Below are 18349 nucleotides of genomic sequence, written 5' to 3' on the forward strand. Positions count from 1 at the left end.
CCCGGTGTCCCCCCAGCCCTGGGGGGGGGGCGGGAGGAGGGGCCGTTCCCGGAGCGGGGGGTGATATCCTGAGCCGTTCCCGGAATAACGTCCTGGGAATGATGCTTGGGGCGGGGCCGTTCCCGGGGATACCTCCCGAGGGTGATGCCCGTGGCTGTTCCCGGTGCCGGGATTCCGTTCCCAGGGATACCTCCCAGGGGTGATGCCCGATGCCGTTCCCGGGAATACGTTCCGGGGATGACGCTTGGTGCCGTTCCCGGGGATGACTCCCGATGCTGTTTCCATGGAAAACACTGCCGATGCCCGGTGTCATTCCCGGGATGTCATTCCCGAGGGTTCCATTGTCGTGTCTCTGTTCCTGGTACCGATGCCGGGTGCCGTTCCCATCAATGACATTCCCGGTGCCGACTCCCGGGCCCGTTCCCGTGGCTGCCGTTCCCGAGGGCGATGCCGGAGGTCGTTCCCAGTTCCATTCCCGGCGGTTCCGTTCCCGAAAGCGGTGCCATTCCTGGGGGCTCCGTTCCCAGTACCATTCCCAGTGCCTGGTGCTGGTTCTTGGGGGCTCCGTTCCTGTTCCCGGGGGTTATGTTCCTATTCCCGTTGGCGGACGCAGGTGCCGTTCCCGGGGGTGTTGATCCCGGTCCCAGCGGGTGATGCCCGTTCCCATTCCCGTTCCCGTTGCGGGGGGCGGGCGCAGGTGCTGTTCCCGTTCCCATTCCCGTTCCCGGGGCGGGCGCAGGTGCTGTTCCCGTTCCCATTCCCGTTCCCGGGGCGGGCGCAGGTGCCGTTCCCATTCCGGTTCCCGTTCCCGGCGCAGGTGCCGCCGGTGCGCGGGGGGCGGGCGGTTGGCGGGGGCGGGGCTGTGCCGGTGCCGCTCGGGCCGCGGAGCCGCCGCCGTTGCCGCCGTTGCCGCCGTTGCCGCCGCGATGGCCGGAGCCGGAGCCGAAGCCCGAGCTCGGTGGGCGCCGCTGGCGCTGCTGTGTCTCGCTGTCACCGCGTTCCCGGGACGCGCCGCGGAGCAGCTGCACGTCTGCAAGGAGGTACCGACACCGGGGATGGCGGGGGGGCACAACCCCCCCGAATTCCTCACACACCCCCCGGGACATGAACCGGAGCCCCGGAGCGCGGGGGGGGACAGGGAGGGAATGGGAGTCCTTGTAGTGGGGCGGGCTGGTGAACCCTTGGGGAGGGGGGGCCTTGCCAGACTCCGAGGGTCTCCTGGGGGGACCCCAAGTGGTGTCACCCTATTGCTGCCGCCAGATCCCAACCCCTCACACACATTGTGGTGGCCCCAAACCCTCCCCGAGCGCTGTTGGGAAGGGGGGGGATGACAAGGAATGGGAGGGGGGGACATTCCCGGTGGCCACGTGCCATTCTCAGCCCGGCACGCGGTGGCCAGAGTGTCCTGCGAGGAAAAACCGGGGGATCTGTCACTCCCTGGGCTCTGCCCGCCTCGGGGACAGCGGGTGAACCCCCAGATCACCTCCCTGGGGTGCCCCCCCCGCTGTTCTCCCCCCTTTCCCCCCCAGACCTGCGGCTGCTTTTTAATCTGGGCCAGGAATGTTTTTCACGCCGTGATCCAGTTTTTTTGTCCGTGTTCCACGATCCGGAGCTGGGAACAATAGAGCGGGGCTGGCACCTGTCCCCGCCAGGGACCGGCCCCCCGCGGCGGGGGGGTGTCCCCTGTCTCTGTCCCTCCCTAGGGACAGCCCCGCTCCCCCCTGGCCGGAGCAGGGTGACAGTGACACCTCGGGATGCCCCCCCTTCGCCCCCCGGGCCGCCCCGCGGCTGAATTAGGTCAATTTATTTAGATTTAAAACAAAAACCTAAGAAAAGTTTAGGAAGAGGGGAAAAGAACCTTCTCCCCAAGGGGATCCCTCGGGAGCGACAGCGATGGGGAGGTTCGGGGCTGCTCAAAGCTGGGGTGACCCCCTGGGTACCCCCAGGGTGGGGGGACCCTCCTCTGTGCCCTATGCGGAGTTGGGGGGTCTCGGGGCTGCCCAGATACGGGCGGGGGGTGCTGCAGACACGTCTCATCCCCCCTTTTCCCTTCCACCCCCCTTCTCCCCCCTCCCCATCCCCCCTTTTCTCCTCATCCCTCCCTTTTCCTTCCCCCCATCGCCGCCGTTTCCAGCTGACGGGAACATCAAAGCGGTTGTTTTCCCATCAACCTGCCACGCTCCGGCAGCCGCCGGGAGCACAAACCACCGCGTTCTGCCAGCCCGGGGCTGCGCGGGGGTGAGGGGCTCCCCCTGCACCCAGTGCCCACCCCTTGTGCCCCCCCTACCTCCCATGCCCCGACACCCCAGAGCTGTGTGAGGGTGAGGGGCTCCCCCTTGTACCCAGTACCCTGTGCCCCCTGTACGCGGTACCACCCCTGCCTGACACCTCAGAGCTGCTGTGAGGGATGAGGGGCTCCCCCCTGTACCCCCTGGACACCCTAGAGCTGCTACGGGGCTGGGGGGCTCCCCCTGTACCCTGTGCCCACCCCCCTGTGCCCCCTATACCCCTGTGCCCCAACACCCCAGAACTGGATGGTGAGCTTCCCCCTGTACCCTGCACACCTCCCCCCTCGTGCCCCCTGGACACCCCAGAGCTGTGCGGAGGGTGGAGGGTCTCCCCCCGACCCCGTACCCCAAACCCCGTCCCCTCCCCCAGCCCCGTCCTTGGTCCTGCCCACGCCGTGTCTGTCCCTGGTGTCACCTCCCCGGTATCACCTCCCCGCCGGCCTTGAGCCGCTCCCAGCCTGGCACAGCCGGTGGGATGGGGGGGTCACGGTGCCCCCGCTGTCCCCGGTGCTCCCCAGGACCCCCTGGTGTTTCAGGAGCCTCGCGTGTCACCGGCTCGGCCACCCCAAGGCTGTGACAGGGCGGGGTGTCCCCCCCCACCCCGGGGAGGGGGCACAAGGTGGCCCCGCCGATCTGTCGCCCCGTGGGGTGTCGGGGGCGGGGTCCTGGGTGACCCTCCGGCCCTCCATGGGGTTTGGTGGCTGAGGGGGCAGGTCCTTGGGGGAGAGGGTCGTGCTGTCTGAAGTCCTGCCTGTAGCGACCCCCTCAGACAGGCAGCCCCCACCCCGGCACCCCCTGGGACCCCCACACTCCCTGACCCCACCCTGAGCCCCCCCATTGCCCAGCACCCTCCACCCAGAGCATCCCCACCCTGGGCACCCCCACTCTGAGCCCCCCCTGGTCCCCAGCATCCTGCACCCCCCGAATGCCCACCCCCCCACTAGCAACCCCACATTGAGCACTCCCATTCCCCAGTACCCTCCACCTTGGGCACCCCTACCCAGAGCACCCCCCACTCCGAGTACCCCTATTTCCCAGCATCTTGCACTCCCAGAATCCCACCACCACGAGGTGGGAGTACAGCCTTTCCTGGGGGGCACAGGGTGGGGGTGCGGCCCCTCTCAGGGGGCACGGTGGGGGTACAGCCCCTCCTGGGGGGCACAGGATGAGGGTGCAGCCCCTCCTGGGGGGCACAGGGTGAGGGTACAGCCCCTCCTGGGGGGCACACCCCTGGCGGGGGGCACGGTGGGGGTGCAGCCCTGGCGGGGGCAGCGCGAGGGTCCCGGGGGCAGCTCCCCCCGTGCTGTCCCTGTGCCCCCCCCCGCAGTCCGAGTACCACTACGAGTACACGGCGTGTGACAGCGCCGGGTCGCGCTGGAGGGTGGCAGTGCCACACAGCCCCGGGCTCTGCACCGGCCTGCCCGACCCCGTCCGCGGCACTGAGTGCGGTGAGTGCCGGGAACGGCCGGGATAGCGCCTGTGGGATGAGATGGGAGGGGTGGGAATAATACACATGGAGTGCCTGGGATGGGATGGGAGAGCAGGGAATCACACTGGGTTGGGGTGGGAATACCACACATGGAGTGCCTGGGATGGAGTGGGAGAGGTGGGATGGGAACTACACTGGGATGGGATGGGTGAGAATCACACTGGGATTGGGTGAGATGGGAATAACAGACATGGAGTGCCTGGGATGGGATGAGAAGGATGGCAATAACACACATGCACTGGGATGGAGTGGGAATCACACGCACAGTCCCTGGGATGGGATGGGAGGGACGGGAATAACACACATGCACTGGGATGGGATGAGAGGGGTGGGAATCCCACACACAGAGGCACCAAATGGGATGAGCAGGATGGGAATCCCAACTCCCCCACACCCCGGGGGTGCCCTGTCTCTGTGCCCAGGTGTCCCATCCCGCCTGGATCAGGAAGCACTGCGGGTCAGGTGCCAAATCCCATAAACTGGGGGGAGTTCCTTTGTGGGATGGGCGGGATGGGGGATCCTCCTGCTGGGAGCACCTGGGAAGGCGGAGCTGAGGATGGTGAGGCTGAAGCACCCCCGGGGGGGGGGGGCTGGGGAACATTCCCTGTGATCCCGGTTTCCGTGGGCAGCGTTCTCCTGCAAGGCAGGCAAGTTCCTGGAGATGCAGGCACAGTCGTGCCGCCCCTGCGCCGCCGGCACCTACTCGCTGGGCACCGGCGTCCGCTTCGACGAGTGGGACGAGGTGCCCCGCGGGTTCGCCAACGTGGCCACCAACTTGGAGCTGCAGGAGGGGCCCGGGAACACCGCTGGGAACTGCAGCGGGTGAGGAACCGCAGGGGAAACTGGGAGCGGAAACTGGGAAACCAGGATGGGACACTGGGATGGGAAGCCGGGACACTGGGATGGGAAGCCAAGATACGGGATGGGAAACCGGGAGGGGCACCAGGATGGGGCACCAGGATGGGAAACTGGTATGGGAAACCAGGAGGGGGCACTAGGATGGGATACTGGGATGTGGCACTGGGTTGGGACACTGAGATGGGGCACTGGGATGGGGCACCAGGCACCAGGATGAGACACCGAGATGGGGCACTGGGGTGGGAAACCAGGATATTGAATGTGGCACTGAGATGGGCACTGGGATGGGAAACCGGGCACTGGGATGGGGCAACAGGAGGAAACCAGGAGGGGGCACCAGGATGTGACACTGGGATGTGGCTCCAGGATATGACACTGGGATGGCGCACTGGGGTGCAAAACCAGGATGTGGCACTGGGATGTGCCACCCACGGGAGTCCCCACAGCACTCAAGGGGGTCCTCCTGGTTGCACCAACAGCCTCTGAACCCTCCCAGTTGTCCCAACACCCACCAACCCCTCTCAGTTCCACCAACAACCCCCAAACCTCTCAGTTGTAACAACCCCCAAACACTCCAGTTGTACCAACAACCCCCAAACCTCCTGGTTTGTCCCAACCTCCACTCACCCCACCCCCTGTGTCCCCCACCCCCACCCACCCCTGCTCCCCAGGGGTCCTTCTGGCTGGTCCCACCCCCCCATTCCTACCTGGAATGGTCACAGGACCCTCTGGGGCTGTGTCCCCCCCCAGGTCAACATGGGTGCCCCGGGGAGACTACGTGGCCTCGAACACGGACGAGTGCACGGCCACGCTCATGTTCGCCGTGAGCCTCAAGCAGGCGGGGACCGTCACCTTCGAGTACCTGTACCCCGACAGCAGCATCGTCTTCGAGTTCTTCGTGGGTGCCAGGGGATCACCTGGGCACCTCAGGGGGTGCCTGGGGCCGTGGCAGGGGGCCCTAGGGGTGTGGGAGGGCGTCTTGGGACAAGGCAGGGGTGTCTTGGGACAGGGGAGGGGGCTTGGGAAGTGGGAGGGGTCTCGAGACATGGAGGGGTATTTTGGGACAGGGGAGGGGTGTTTGGGGACATGGGAGGGGCCTGAGGGACAGGGGAGGGGTCCTTGGTGACCTGAAGGTCACCTGAGGGGTTGCCTGGGACCGTGTCAGGGGTCCCTGGGGACACGGTGGAGGGTCCTGGGGACGTGGAGGGGTCTCTTGAGACAGGGGAGGGGCCCTGGGGATCTGAGATCACCTGATAAGGGTTGCCTGGGGCCATGTCAGGGGTCCCTGGGGGCGTGGGAGGGGTCTTTTCGGACATGGCAGTGGTCCCTGGGGACATGAAGAGGTCTCTTGGGACACGGGAGGGGCCCTGAGGACACAGGGAGATTCCCTGGGGACGGGTGGGGGGGGTTTTCCTGTGGACAGGGGGGATCTCTGGGGATGAGGGGGGGGTCCCTGGGGACGGGAGGGTCCATGGGGACAGGGGGTCCCTGACCCCGCCCCCGCAGGTGCAGAATGACCAGTGCCAGCCCACGGTGGAGGAATCCCGGTGGATGAGAACGACGGAGAAGGGCTGGGAATTCCACAGCGTGAGTGGGGGAGGGGACCCCGGGGGTCCCGGCCCCTCGCCTGGGTACAAGGTGCTCCCCGAGGAGCAAAGGGGGCAGGAGGTGATGGCAGAGAAGGGACTATGTGCCTCCCCACTGTGCCAACCCCCCCAACCATGGGACCACCCCCTGCGGTGCCCGCCCCTTCCCAGCAGCAGGACCCCCCACCCGTGGTGCCAACCCCCTCCCCAAAAGCAGGGCCCCCCCATTCTCGGTGCCACCCTCGTACCTGGCAGCAGGACCTCCCACACACACCCCACGGTGCCAACTCCCCCGCGGCAACAGGCCCCCCCCCCCGTGGTGCCAACCCCTTCCCGGCAGCAGGACCCCCCATCCCTATTTCCAACCCCTTCCCTGGCCGTGGGACCCCCCATCCCTGGTGCCAACCCCCCACCCATGATCCCAACCCCTTCCCTGGCCGTGGGAGCACCCACCCATCGTCTCAACCCCCCCCCAGCAGTGGGACCCCACCCACCCATAGTCCCCACCCCCTCCCTGGCAGCGGGACCCCCCTGCGGTGCCGACACCCTCCTCGGCCGCGGCCTCCCCCCGATCGAGCGGGCTCCCCGTTTCCCAGGTGGAGCTGAGCCGCGGGAACAACGTGCTGTACTGGCGCACCACCGCCTTCTCCGTGTGGTCCAAGGCGCCCAAACCGGTGCTGGTGAGGAACATCGGCATCACAGGTGGGTGAGGGCGGGCAGGGAGGGGCCCGGGAGGGTCCCGCGCCACCCTCCCCGCCCCCCCTGAGCCCCCTGCCCTCCCCAGGGGTCGCGTTCACCTCCGAGTGCTTCCCCTGCAAGCCCGGCACGTTCGCCCCCGCGCCCGGTGCCGCCTCCTGCCAGCCCTGCCCCGCCGACACCTTCTCCGGGAAAGGGGCCACCGCCTGCCAGCCCTGCGAGCCCGACTCCTACGCCGGTGAGGGGGGACACCCCGGGGTGTCCGCGCCCGCGGGGAGCGGCTTTGGGGGGCCCCTTGTCCTCCCGGTCTGGGATGGGAGAGGTGATGGGGGGAGCAGGGGGGACCCGACATTCTGTGGAGGGGACAGGGTTGGGATCCCCTTGTCAGCCTGATGTTTACACTGTTGAGAGTGGACCCCTGGGGGTCCCCACACACGGAGGTGGCAGCTCTGGGGGTCCCCTTGTCCCCCCCACTCTGTGCCCTGGGGAAGGGAGAGGTGATGTGGGGGAACAGGGGGGACCTGCCATCCCACAGTGGGGACAGGGTTGGGGTCCCTTTGCAAGCCCAACATCTGCACTGGGGAGAGGGGACATTTGGGGGTCCCCACACCCGGAGGTGGCAGCTTTAGGGGTCCCTTTGTCCCCCCCAGTCCGTGCTCCAGGGGGAGAGAGAGATGATGTGGGGAGCAGGGAGGACCCGACATCCCGTGGTGGGTTGGGGTCCCCTCACGACCGACACCTCTGCTGGAAAGAGGGGACACCCGGGAGTCCCCACACCAGAGCTGGTGGCCTTGGGGGTCCCCTTGTCCCCCCAACATTGTGCTGTGGGGGTGTCCCTGGGGAAGGTGATGCAGGGGACAGGGAAGACCCGGTATCCCTTGGCTGGGAGGGGGGACACGGACCCCCCCGTGTTGGGGACAGCGTTGAGGTCCCCCTGCCCCTCACCCCCGTGTCCCGCCCCCCGGCAGAGCCTGGCTCGGGGTCCTGCAAACCGCGTCCCCCCTGCACGGACAAGGATTTCTTCTACACCCACACGGCCTGTGACGCCGGCGGGGAGGTACCGCGGGGACCCCCGGGGCGGCCCCCCCGTCCCCTGCGGGTGTCCCCTGCGGGTGTCCCCCCCCTCACGCGCTGCCCCGGCAGACGCAGCTGATGTACAAGTGGGCAGAGCCCAAGATCTGCAGCGAGGAGCTGCCGCGGGCGGCCCGGCTGCCGCCCTCGGGGGGCAGGTCGCGGTGCCCCCCCTGCAACCCCGGCTTTGCCAAGGGCGCCGGGGGCTCCTGCCAGCCCTGTCCCCGCGGCTCCTTCTCCAACGGCTCCGGTAAGGCCGCCCCGGAGCGTCCCCGGGGGGCAACAGGGACACCCCGAGCTGCCGGCGGGAGGGGAGTGCCGTCCTGGGGGCAGGGCTGTCCCCTCTTGTCCCCATCATTGTCCCCTGTGGGGGTTACCGGGGCACCCTGAGCTGCCAGGGGGAAGGTGGGGGTGTCACCCCAGTGCAGGGCTGTCCCCTCCTGTCCCCATCACTGTCCCCCAGGGGGGTTACCGGGGCACCCCGAACTGCCAGGGGGGAAGGTGGGTGCCACTCCAGGGTGGGGTTGTCCCCTCCAGTCCCCATAGCTCCGCTAAGGATATCCCTGTCATTGTCCTCAAGGGGCGACCAGGGTCCCCAGAGCTGCCAGGGGGAAGGGGCTGTCCCCTCCTGTCTCTGTAATTGTCCCCAAGGGATGACCGGGGTCCCTAGAGCTGCCGGGGGGGAGGTGGGGGTGCCACCCCGGTGCAGGGCTGTCCCCTCGTGTCCCAGCCTGCCTGTCGTGCCCGCCGGGCACGGAGCCCGCGCTGGGCCTGGAGTACAAGTGGTGGAACGTGCTGCCCCCCAACATGGAGACCACCGTGCTCAGCGGCATCAGCTTCGAGTACAAGGGCGTCGCAGGTACAGGGGGCCGTCCCCTCCCTGACCCCTCCCTGTTCCCTCTCCGGGCACAGCCAGGGCCCCACAAGCGCCGCCGTGTCCCCGCAGGCTGGGAGGTAGCTGGGGACTTCATCTACACGGCGGCCGGAGCCTCCGACAGCGACTTCATGATCCTCACGCTGGTGGTGCCGGGCTTCAGGTGAGGGGGTGTCCGTGCGGCCGGGCGGTGCGGCCGTGCAGCGGGGCTGGCAGTGTCCCCACGCTGTCCCCACGCTGTGCCCAGCCCTCCCAACTCGGTGCTGGAGGACACGGAGAGCCGGGAGGTGGGAAGGATCACCTTCGTGTTCGAGACTGTCTGCAGCGTGGGCTGCGAGCTCTACTTCATGGTGGTGAGTGGGGGCACTTTGGGGGGTCACCCCGGGTTTGGGGGGGTCACTGCTGTCACAGTGTCCCCATTCATGGTGGTGAGCGGGGGGCACTTTGGGGGGTCGCCCCGGGTTTGGGGGGGTCACTGCTGTCACAGTGTCCCCATTCATGGTGGTGAGCGGGGGGCACTTTGGGGGGTCGCCCCGGGTTTGGGGGGGTCACTGCTGTCACAGTGTCCCCATTCATGGTGGTGAGCGGGGGGCAGTTTGGGGGGTCGCCCCGGGTTTGGGGGGACACCGTGACAGTGGTGTCCCCCATTCATGGTGGTGAGCGGGGGGACACGTATTTAGTGGGATCACATTGGGTTTGGGGGGGACACTGTAACAGTGGTGTCCCCAAAGTGAAACACCCCAGGGATGTGTCCCTCCCTCCCAGCAGGAGATGGGGGGGTCACCCTGGGGGTCCCCAAACTCGGGGTCCCCACTGTCCCTCCCCCAAACCTGGGCACAGCCAGGGTGACACCCCAAAGTTGAGGACACTGTGACAGTGATGTCCCCAAAGTGAAACACGCTGGGGATCAGCCCCTCCCCGCCAGCAGGAGAGGTTTGGGGCACCTTGGGGGTCCCCAGAGCCCCTCCTCAGGGTCCCCAGTGTCCCTGCCAGCAGAGAGCCTTTGGGACATGCAGGGGACACTGTTGCTGTCCCCGCAGGGCGTGAATTCCCGCGCCACCAGCCCGGTGGAGACCTGGAGGGGCTCCACAGGCCGACGGTCCTACACGTACGTGGTGCAGCACAATGGCACCCTGAGCTTCACCTGGGCCTTCCAGCGCACCCCCTACCACCAGCCGGTGAGGGCCGGGCAGGGGGTCCCCTCACCCCTTTGGGGGGTCCCAGGGTGTCCCCCCTTCCCTTGGGGAGGGCCTGGGGGGGTCCCATCTTCCTTAGAGGGTTTCCTGGGGTGTCTCCTCTTCCCTTTGGGGGGTCCCCTCTTCCCTTTGAGGGTCCCAGAGGGACCCTTTTCTGGGAGTCCCAGGGGTGTGCCCTCGTCCCTTTGGAAGTCCCAGGAGTGTCCTCCCTTTTGGGACATTCTGAAGGCCAAGGGAATCCCCAAACAGTGAGAATTACTGCCCTTTTCCCTGTTGCCATCCACCGGGACACTCCCACCCAGGGGTCACTCCTGCCCAGAGGACACTCCAGGGGACACTCCAGGGGACACTCCTGCCCCGGTGACATTCATGTCTCCTGCAGGGCCGGCGCTACACGGGTGACGTGGCCAAGCTGTACAGCATCAACGTCACCAACGTGCTGGGGGGGGTGGCCTCCTTCTGCCGCCGCTGTGCCCCTCAGCCCACAGGCCCCTGTGCCCCCTGCCCCCCTGGCAGTGCCCTGGACCCCACGGGGACCTGCCAGCCCTGCCCCTCTGGCACTGTCCTGCGGGGACCCCCCTCGGGAGGGACCCCCTCGTGCCACCCCTGCGGGCCTGGCACTCGCAGCAACCAGGTGAGTGTCCCCAATGGTCCCCTGGGGGCGGCACTGGGCAGTTCCAGGAGGGTGACACCGTCATGGGTGGGTGGCACCAGGTCCCCCCAGCTGTCCTGGGTGGGTGACACTGCCTGGGTGGTGATGTCAGCCCCCCTCAGCTGTTCCCAGGGAGGTGAAAGTGTCTGACCCTGGGTGGGTGACATCAGCCCCTCCCGGCCATCCCGGGTGGGTGACAGGGTGGGTGACACTAGCTCCCTCGGCCATCCTAGGTGGGTGACACTACCTGGATGAGTGATGCCAATCCCCAACTGTCCCTAGGGAGGTGATACCAGCCCCCCCGGCCATCCCAGGGAGGTGACAGGGTGGGTGACATCAGCTCCCCTGGACATCCCAGGGGGGTGACAGGGTGAGTGTGGGGTGGGTGACCCTGAGTGGGTGACATTTTATGACCCCAGTGGGTGACACCACATGTCCCCTGTCCCTGAGGGGCAGTGCCAGCTTCCTGTGGTGCCCACAGGGGTGTCCCCGGCGGGTGCCACATCCACCCCTGAGCCCCCTCTCCTTGTCCCTGTCCCTCTGTCCCTGACCACTATCCCTGTCTTTGACCCCTTGTCCCTATGTCCCTGTCCCTTGTCCCTGTGCTCCTTTCTCTGTCCCCATCCCGGTCCCTGACCGTGTCCTTGTCCCCAGCTGCGCTCCCTGTGCTACAACAACTGCAGCCTGTCCCTGTCCCTGCCCGGCCGGACGCTGCTCTACGAGTTCCCTGCGCTGGGCATGGGGCTGGGGGTGGGCACCGGGCCCAGCTTCACCCCCAAGGGGCTGCGCTACAGCCACCGCTTCCAGCTCAGCCCCTGCGGCCACCAGGTGAGGCACAGCCGGGACACGGCTGAGCATGCGGGACGGGGGGCACAGAGAGAGGGGCACGGGAACACACGTGTGCACACATGGGAACACAGAGAGAGAGGCACAGGAACAGACGTGCACACATGGCAACACGCCTGAGCATACAGGAGGGTGGCCACGGGCACACGGGTACACACATGGGAACACAGAGAGGAGGGCACGGGAACACACGTTCACATATGGGAACACGCCTGGGCATGCGGGAGGGTGGCTGCCCTGTGTGCCCCGTGTGTGCCCCGTGTGTACTAGGTGTGTGCTGCGCGTGTGCCCCATGTGTGCCAGGCATGCCCTGCGTGTGCCCCACGTGTGCCAGGTGTGTGCCAGGCATGGACATGTGCCCTGCATGTGCCAGGCATGCTGTGTGTCCCCAGGGCAGGAAGAAGGCCTCGTGTGCTGACTCGGTGCCGCAGGGCCGGGGGGGGGCCCCCGCCCGCCGGGTGACATCCTACGTGTGCCAGGCCATCGTCGTGCCCCCTGACAGCGCCAGGGCCCGTGGGGCTGTGTCCTCCCAGCCTGTGAGCCTGGGGGACACCCTGCTGGGTGAGAGACACCGGGAATGGGACATCGGGAATGGGAATGGGACACCCTGCTAGGTGAGGGATACTGGGAATGGGATACCAGGAACAGCATATTGGGAATGGGACACCCTGCTGGCTGTGGGACCGGGAATGGGACACTGGGAATGCGATACTGGGAAGGGGAATGGGACACCCTGCTGGGTGAGGGACTGGGATACTGGGAATGGGCCACTTTGGGGGACACTCTGCTGGGTGAGAGATACTGGGAATGGGTCACCCTGGTGACACTGGGACATGGGTGGGACTGCCATACACCCTGGTGGCACTGGGACACCCTCGTGGGACAAGGACACCTCAGCGATGCTGGGACACCCTGGTGTGACTGGGCACACCCTGGTGTGATTGGGGACACCCCCGGCACTTGTTGGTGGCCCGGGGACACCACGGGGATGGCCCCATGTCCCCCAGGTGTCACCACCAGCGCGGTGCTGGATGGCGTCGTGTCCCCCCCGGAGCTGTTCCCAGGCAGCCATTCTGACCTGCCCGACGTCATCTTCTTCTTCAGGTGGGGGCAGGGATGGGGGGGACACCCCACCGTGTCCCCAGTGTCCCCCTGACCCCCCCCGTGTCCCCTGGCAGGTCCAATGACGTCACACAGCCCTGCACCAGTGGCAGGGCCACCACCCTCCGCCTGCGCTGTGACCCCCTGAGCCCCCTCAGTGGCACCCTGGCTGTCCCCAGGTGGGGGGGGACACTGGGGACCCCGGGGGGGGCTTTGGGGACCCCCAAGGTGACCCCACCATCTCCTGCTGGGGTGGGCTGGTCCCTAGGGTGCTTCACTTCGGGGACACAGGTGTCGTGATGTCCCCAACCTTGGGGCATCACCCCGGCTGTCCCCAGGTGTGGGGAGGGACACCAGGGATGCCAAGGGGGTTTGGGGACCCCCAGGATGACCCCCACACATCACCTATAGAGAGGGACACATCCCTGGGGTGCTTCATTTTTGGGACACCCCTGTCACGGGGTCCTGAGTGTGGGGTGTCTCTATGGCTGTGTCACTGGCACCCTGGCTGTCCCCAGGTGGTGGTGGGGGGGTGGAACACACTGGGGCTTTGGGGACCCCCAGGGTGACCCTATATCTTGTGCTGGCAGGGAGCCTGGGGTGCTTCTCTTTGGGGACATCTCTGTCACCATTCCCCCACCCTGGGATGTCACCCTGGCTGTTCCCAGGTGGGAGGGAGGACATTGGGGACCCGCGGGGGGGGCTTTGTGGGCACCCCCAGGGTGACCCCCCCATCTCCTGCTGGCAGAGAGGGACATCCCTGGGCTGCTTCACTTGGGGGACCCTCCTGCTCCTATCCCTGTCCCCCCTGTGGTGTCACCCTATGGTGTCACTGCCACTGACCCCCCTTGTCCCCCCTCAGCAAATGCCCCGAAGGGACCTGTGACGGCTGCACCTTCCACCTGCTGTGGGTGTCCCCGCAGGGCTGTCCCCACTGCGCCCCCTCCCACTACCGGGCCATCCCCGGCGCCTGCATTGGGGGTGTCCAGGTATGGGACCCCCACCCCAAGCCCCTTCTCCCCCTCCTCAAAAATCCACCCACCCGCCTGGGCTGTGGGACCTCCACCCCACTGAGCCCCCTGTTCCCTCTTCCCCCAAAACCACCCCTGCATGGAGGGGTCTGGTCCCACCCCAGCGCCCGGGGGGGTGGGTTTTAGGACCCCCTAAACCCCATTAAACCCCTTTTTCACCCCCAGAAACCCACCCGCATGTGGGGGCCCCGTGGCTGTGCCACAGGATGGGCTTTGGGATCCCCTACCCCATTAAACATCCTTTCCCACTCCCCACAAAACCACCACTGCGCAGAGGGGTCCCGATCCTGCCCCAACGCCACGGGGGTGGTCTTTGAGACTCCCCACCCCATTAGACCCCATTTCCCCCCCCAGAAACCCCCATACGTGTGTGGGGAGGTGCAGCTGTGCCACAGGATGGGGTTTGGAACCTCTAAACCCCATTAAACCTCCATTCCCCGCCCCATGAAACCAACTACATGTGGTGGAACCCGAGGGGGGGGGTCCAGGTCCCTCCCCGACGCCACGGAGATGGCTTTGGGGACCCCTAACCCCATTAAACATCCTTTCCCCCCCATTAAACCACCCACGTGCAGAGGGGTCCCAGTCCTGCCCCGACGCCACGGGGGTGGGCTTTGAGACCCCCCCCACCCCATTAAACCCCCTATTTCCCCTTCCCCATAAAACCACTGCCATGTGGCAGGGGTCCAGCTCCCTCCCTGCCCCACGGGGGTGGGTTTTAGGACCACCTAAACCCCATTAAAGCCCCTTTACCCCCCCTAGAAAACCACGTACGTGTGGCGGGAGCCGCGGCTGTGCCACGGGGGGGTCGTGCTGCCCCCGCAGGAATCACGGCCGTGTCGGAGCGTGGATTTTTGGCTCAAAGTGGGAATTTCCACGGGCACGGGCCTGGCCGTGCTGCTGGCCGCACTCGCCGCCTATTTCTGGAAGAAGACCCAAAAGTGAGTGATGGCCACGGGGCTGGGGGGGGGTCACTGTCGCCTCGGGGGTGATGGCACCTCCCGCATTCCCAGGCTGGAATACAAGTATTCCAAGCTGGTGATGGACGCGGCGGCGCGGGAGGGAGAGGCGGTGTCCCCCGACAGCTGTGCCATCATGGAGGGCGAGGACGCCGAGGACGAGCTGCTCTTTGCCACCGAAATGTCGCTTTTCGGGAAACTTCGGGCCCTAAAGGCCAAGGTAAGGGGGGGTCAAGAGGGCACAGCCCGGGAGGAGCCGCCAGAGGAGCCACAGCAGGGGAGGGACTTGGGGGGTGCCCCAGGCCTCAGTTCCCCCCCGGGGGGTCTCCATGTCTCAGTTTCCCCCCACAGGCTGTCCCCGTGCCTCAGCGGCCCCACCCCAGGGGTCTCAGTGCCTCAGTGTCCCCACCCTTGGGGGGAGGAATGTCTCTGTGCCTCAGTTTCCCCATCACCAGAGGCCTCCATGCCCCAGTTTCCCCACTGGGGGGTCTTTGTGCCTCACTTTCCCTGCTTTTGGGGGTCTCAGTGCCTCAGTTTCCCCACTGGGGGGGGGGCGATCCTGTGCCTCAGTGTCCCCACCCTGGGGGTCTCAGTGCCTCAGTTTCCCCTGGGGGGAAATCTTGTGCCTCAGTTTCCCCACTCTCGGGGTCCCGTGCCTCAGTGTCCCCACAAGGGGGTCCCCGTGCCCCAGTTTCCCCCCCACAGGCTGTCCCTGTGCCCCAGTTTCCCCTCTCTGGTGGGTCTCTGTGCCTCAGTGTCCCCACGGGGGGGTCCCCGTGCCCCAGTTTCCCCCCCGCAGGCTGTCCCCGTGCCTCAGTGTCCCCACCCCACAGCGGATGCCGGACGGGTTCGACTCGGTGCCGCTCAAAAGCTCGTCCAGCAGCATCGACCGGGAGCTGTGACGGGGCAGGGGGGGCCCCCTGTGCCCCCCACCCCGCACCGTGGCCTTAGGGACCCTCTTGGAGCTGGAGCTCCCTCATGGCTTTTGTACGTCGTGTCCCCCCCGTATCCCCACCCCTGTGACCCCCCCGAGTGCCCCAAAATGCCAAATACAGGAGTGGGGTTTGTACCGTGGCTCTGGGGGTGCAGGCACGGGCGGGCACACGGGGAGGGGGGTGAGGGGGAGGTTGGGCGACTCATCCCAGACAACCGGCGACAGTCCTGGGGGTTTGGTTCCCTTCCACCTGTGCATTTTGGGAGGTCAAGGAGGTGGGAAAAGGTCCCTTGGCGGATTTGTGAGCAAATATTTGGGTCCAAAGTCAGGCAATTCTAGAGGGTCGCTCAGGAAACTCAACCTCGGCCAACTGGAGCTCCTGCACAACAGGGATTGTCCGGAATTCTTGAGTCCAGCTTACCGTGCATTCCAAGATGTTGGGAGAGGAAAGAGAGAGGGAAGGAGAAGGGAAAGGAGAGAGCAGCCTTCAGAGAAACCCCTTCACAAAGCCCCAAATCCCCCCCTACCCCCTGAAACCCCCCCAATCCCCCTCAAAACTTCTGAACTTCCCCCTAAGCCCCCCCCAAACTGAACCCCCCCAATCCCCTCAACCCCTCCCTGCCCCCTGAAACCCCCCCAAACTCCCCTACCCCCTGAAAGCCCCCTACATAATCCCCCAACACACCTGAAGCCCCCTCAAAACCCCCATAACTCCTGAACTCCCCTCTAAGCCCCACCCCCACCAGCTGAAACCCCCCAATCCTCTCAAACTCCCCCTACTCCCTGAAACCCCTCCATAATCCCCCCAATACACCTGAAGCCCCCCCAAGTCCCCCCATAACTCCCCAAACCCCCCAAAAGCCCCCCCAAACTGAAACCCCCCAATCCCCTCAAACCCCACCCACCCCCTGAAACCCCCTCAAAACCCCCATAACTCCTGAACTCCCCCCTAAGCCCCCCAACTGAAACCCCCCCAAATCCTCCCAAAACCTCCCTACCCCCTGAACCCCCCCCAAATCCCCCTCAAACCCCCCCCAAACCCCTATAACTCCTGAAACCCCTCCTAAGCCCCCCCCCAAACTGAAACCCCGAATTCCCAAAACCCCTCCCCAAAACTCCCTCAAAGCCCCCCCATCTCCCGGGGATCCAGCAGAGAGGGGATTGTTGCCACTTCAGGGTCTGTCAGTCCTAAAGATGGTCTCAGCCTTGATAAACCCACCTGACACAAGGGCTGAGGGGTTAAAACCGAGCCCAACACAAAGTCCGAGGAACTAAAACAGAGCTGAACACAGTCTGAGGGGTTAAAAAGCACAATTTGGGGTGAAAAAAAGCACTTTTGGGGCGATAAAAAGCCTTTTTTGGGTGATAAAAAGCAATATCTGGCAAATATCTGGGGCAAAGCTCCTCCAAATCCCCCCCAAAATCTCCCTGTACCCCCTGAAATCCCCCCACCCCCTTCATATCCCCCCAAACCCCATCAAAAATCCTCTCATAACCCCTGCAACTCCCCAAAACTCCCCTGTACCCCCAGAAGCCCCCCAAAAGTCCCCCATACTCCCTGAACCCCCCCAAAAAGCCCTCCCATAACCCCTGAAACCCCCTCAAAATCCCCCCAAACCAGGTCTGTCCTCCCACCCGCCAGAGGGCGCTGATCCCCCTCACGTAACACAAGCCCCGCCCGCCAGTGCCACGCCCTTGCCACGCCCCAGACGCGCATACGCAATGCGGTCCTGCAGTGCTCCCGGGTTTGGGGGCGTTTTGGAGGGTTTTGGGGGGGATTTGGTTGGGTTTTCCCCCATAGCCCCTGAAACCCCCTCAAGCCCCCCCAACTCCGAAAACCACCCAAGCCCCCCAAAAAACCGCCCCAAATTCCCCCGAACTCCCCCCACTCCCTGAAACCCCCATAACCCCCTATAATCCCTCCAGATCCCTTGAAACCGCCCCAAATCCCCCCATAGCCCTGAAACCCCCCATAAACCCCTATAATCCTTCCAGATCCCTTGAAACCGTCCCAAATCCCCCCAAATCCCCCCGTATCCCCTGAAACCCTCCCAGACCCTTTGAAACCCCCCAAATCCTCTCAAGCCCCCCTATACCCCCTGAAACCCCCCCCAAATCCCCCCATACCCCCTGAAACCCTCCCAAACTCCCCCATACCCACTTAAATCCCCCAACCTCCCCTTCTGAAGCGCCCCAAAATCTCGCCCTTTACCCCTGAAATCCCTCCCGAATCCCCCTACACCCCCTGAACCCCCCCAAATCCTCCTGGAAGCCCCTCATAACCCCTGAAACCCCCCAAACCCCCCCCTTCACATCCCCCCAAATCCCCTCAAAAATCCTGCCATAACCCAGGAAATCCCCCCAGAAACCCCCCATCCGAAACCCTCCAATGCCCCCCCCCGAACCAAGTTGGTCCTCCCGCCAGCCAGGGGGCGCTGCTTCTGCCACGACATAGACCCCGCCCGCTTTGCGCATGCGCAGTGCGGTACAGCCCCCTTCACACACACCCCCACCCCCCCACCCCCCGTTCTCCCGGTTTTGGAGGGTATTTGAGGGGTTTCATGGTTTTCAGGGAGTTTGGGGGGATTTGGGGTTTTTCAGAGGTTTTGAGGGGTTTTGGGTGGGATTTGGGGGGTTTCAGGGGTTTTCAGGGGGCATGGGGGCGATTTGGGGGATTTCAGGGGCTATGAGGGGACTCGGGGGAGTTCAGGGGTTATGGGGGGATTTTGGGGGGGATTTGGGAGAGTTTTCACCTAAACCGCCTGAAA

At 65.7% G+C, this 18349-nt stretch overlaps 2 protein-coding genes across 3 annotated transcripts; one reads left to right on the forward strand and one right to left on the reverse strand.

Annotated features, from left to right (window-relative positions):
* Positions 1-250: 250 nt before the first annotated feature.
* LOC116798318 (translation initiation factor IF-2-like) lies at positions 251-880 on the reverse strand. Its single transcript, XM_032710642.1, has 2 exons — positions 757-880; positions 251-708 (listed from the first exon to the last, which is right to left on the reverse strand). The coding sequence occupies exons 1-2, from the start codon at positions 792-794 to the stop codon at positions 387-389; spliced, it is 360 nt and encodes a 119-aa protein (XP_032566533.1). The 5' UTR covers positions 795-880; the 3' UTR covers positions 251-386.
* On the forward strand, positions 876-15716 carry KIAA1324 (KIAA1324 ortholog). 2 transcript variants are annotated; one of them, XM_032710640.1, is made up of 22 exons: positions 876-1040; positions 3616-3736; positions 4407-4599; positions 5386-5533; positions 6142-6222; positions 6818-6923; positions 7006-7155; positions 7886-7974; positions 8061-8238; positions 8719-8847; positions 8935-9025; positions 9110-9215; positions 9903-10040; positions 10441-10692; positions 11365-11538; positions 11949-12117; positions 12564-12660; positions 12735-12836; positions 13520-13646; positions 14451-14629; positions 14702-14867; positions 15433-15716. In XM_032710640.1, the coding sequence occupies exons 1-22, from the start codon at positions 927-929 to the stop codon at positions 15547-15549; spliced, it is 3027 nt and encodes a 1008-aa protein (XP_032566531.1). In that variant the 5' UTR covers positions 876-926; the 3' UTR covers positions 15550-15716. The 2 variants fall into 2 exon arrangements, with proteins under 2 accessions (XP_032566531.1, XP_032566532.1); XM_032710641.1 differs by having other exon boundaries at positions 15481-15716.
* The last annotated feature ends 2633 nt before the right edge of the window (positions 15717-18349 follow it).

Source organism: Chiroxiphia lanceolata, chromosome 25 (genome assembly GCF_009829145.1).
Source record: "Chiroxiphia lanceolata isolate bChiLan1 chromosome 25, bChiLan1.pri, whole genome shotgun sequence".
Lineage (NCBI taxonomy): Eukaryota > Metazoa > Chordata > Aves > Passeriformes > Pipridae > Chiroxiphia > Chiroxiphia lanceolata.

Excerpts from the sequence above, each read along its gene's own strand:
- LOC116798318 (XM_032710642.1), bottom strand. The coding sequence starts at position 794 with ATGGGAACGGCACCTGCGCCCGCCCCGGGAACGGGAAT. Across the intron at positions 709-756 it reads CCCGCCCCGGGAACGGGAAT|GGGAACAGCACCTGCGCCCG; the intron begins GGGAACGGGAAC and ends GGGAATGGGAAC.
- KIAA1324 (XM_032710640.1), top strand. The coding sequence starts at position 927 with ATGGCCGGAGCCGGAGCCGAAGCCCGAGCTCGGTGGGCGCCGCTGGCG. Across the intron at positions 7,156-7,885 it reads CGAGCCCGACTCCTACGCCG|AGCCTGGCTCGGGGTCCTGC; the intron begins GTGAGGGGGGAC and ends GCCCCCCGGCAG. Across the intron at positions 9,216-9,902 it reads GCGAGCTCTACTTCATGGTG|GGCGTGAATTCCCGCGCCAC; the intron begins GTGAGTGGGGGC and ends CTGTCCCCGCAG.